This window comes from Etheostoma spectabile, chromosome 2 (assembly GCF_008692095.1).
Source record: "Etheostoma spectabile isolate EspeVRDwgs_2016 chromosome 2, UIUC_Espe_1.0, whole genome shotgun sequence".
NCBI lineage: Eukaryota > Metazoa > Chordata > Actinopteri > Perciformes > Percidae > Etheostoma > Etheostoma spectabile.
The window spans coordinates 10,183,959-10,185,343 of NC_045734.1; the positions used below are offsets into that span (position 1 = coordinate 10,183,959).

At 40.9% G+C, this 1,385-nt stretch overlaps 1 protein-coding gene across 4 annotated transcripts in view; it reads left to right on the forward strand.

Annotated features, from left to right (window-relative positions):
• g3bp2a (G3BP stress granule assembly factor 2a) overlaps nt 1–1,385 on the forward strand; it is a 10,896-nt gene that overhangs the window by 7,031 nt on the left and 2,480 nt on the right. For 2 of the 4 annotated variants that reach the window (XM_032529480.1, XM_032529488.1), the window contains exons 9-11: nt 702–804; nt 908–967; nt 1,196–1,327. In XM_032529480.1, coding sequence (XP_032385371.1) covers nt 702–804; nt 908–967; nt 1,196–1,327 — 295 coding nt within the window. The remainder of the gene's footprint in view (nt 1–701; nt 805–907; nt 968–1,195; nt 1,328–1,385) is intronic. The other 2 variants (XM_032529496.1, XM_032529502.1) reach the window with 1 other exon arrangement.

Below are 1,385 nucleotides of genomic sequence, written 5' to 3' on the forward strand. Positions count from 1 at the left end.
CTCCAAAAAGCTCTATTGTAGTCCAGCCTTTACTTCCGTGACAAATGGGCGGCACTTTGTAACACACGTTATAATGCTCACCTAGCTGCTAGCGTGGCACGCCCTCAAACTCCGCTTCTGACTGGCTAGTTGTCTTTACTTAACTACTGTGCCTGTGTGACTCCCAACAAAGATGGAATAGAAGTGTGATGCCTCACTCTGTAGCTAAAACGGTTAGCTCAACACAGGGTGAAATGAGGAGCTGCAGCTACGTGCAGCACAACATAAATTTAGTGGGTTTTTATGAAAATGAAACCATGTAAACATATTTTTATACAATTTTCTGAATATGAAAATAAGCATAATATGAGCACTTTAAGTATTCATCAGTTTTCGAATCCCTATGAACCACTCTTCACATTTTCATGAATTGGATCCACAGCGCTTTATTTAAAAAAACTAAAATGTCACTTTTAAAGCTGGTTTTCGTTACAATCAATGTAGCATTAAAAGGTTATCCGGCGCAGTGCTCACTACACATTACACTTACTCCACGCTAGATTACATCACATACAGCAAAACTTCACGGAGAACGAGGGTAGACCAGCATCACCTATTTCTTATAACCAAATATTCAAGTTAACTGATTCTCTGGAGCACCATGTAAAACAATGAGCAGGATGTGTAGTTGATTTTAGTCTTCTTCTTTTTGTGTGGAACAGAACAGAGTTGAAGCCAAGACAGAGACGCAGGCTGCCCCTCTACGAACCAGAGACCAGCGCACACGCGACAGACCGGCCTTCACTCCTCGGGGTCCCAGGCCTGGTAACGCCAACACTCATTCCCCAAATTATGGGTTTATCACTTCTTTTTTTCTTCTGCTTTTCATTAGGCTTATTGTTGTCCTGCATGTCTCTGTCACTATTAGATGGTGTTGCATCTTTGGAGTCACAAATGGGAAAACCACACTTGAGTTTTGTTAACAAAGGTAAACATGACCCTTTTTTAAGTCACATGTACTATAAATAAATATAAAATCCTGTTTCTTGATTATGCTTTGATTTCTTGTTAGAACGAGAATGTTATTCAGTCATTGTTGTCTTACATGTGGTATGGGTTTCACTTTCATGACGTTGGGGATTTGACTTTCTTAGATTTTGATGCAGATTATGCATTTGAGCTGATCTGTTGTTTTTATGACTGTTCTGACCTGCAGGGGGCCGGGGAGATACTGAATCTGGTGACATTGACAGCAGGCGGATTGTCCGGTACCCAGACAGTCACCAGCTTTTTGTTGGCAACCTCCCACATGATATAGACGAGAGCGAGCTCAAAGAGTTCTTCATGAGTATGTTTCCTTGAAGAAGCAACCATACGTGTGTGTCTGTGTGTGTTTTTTTTTTTTT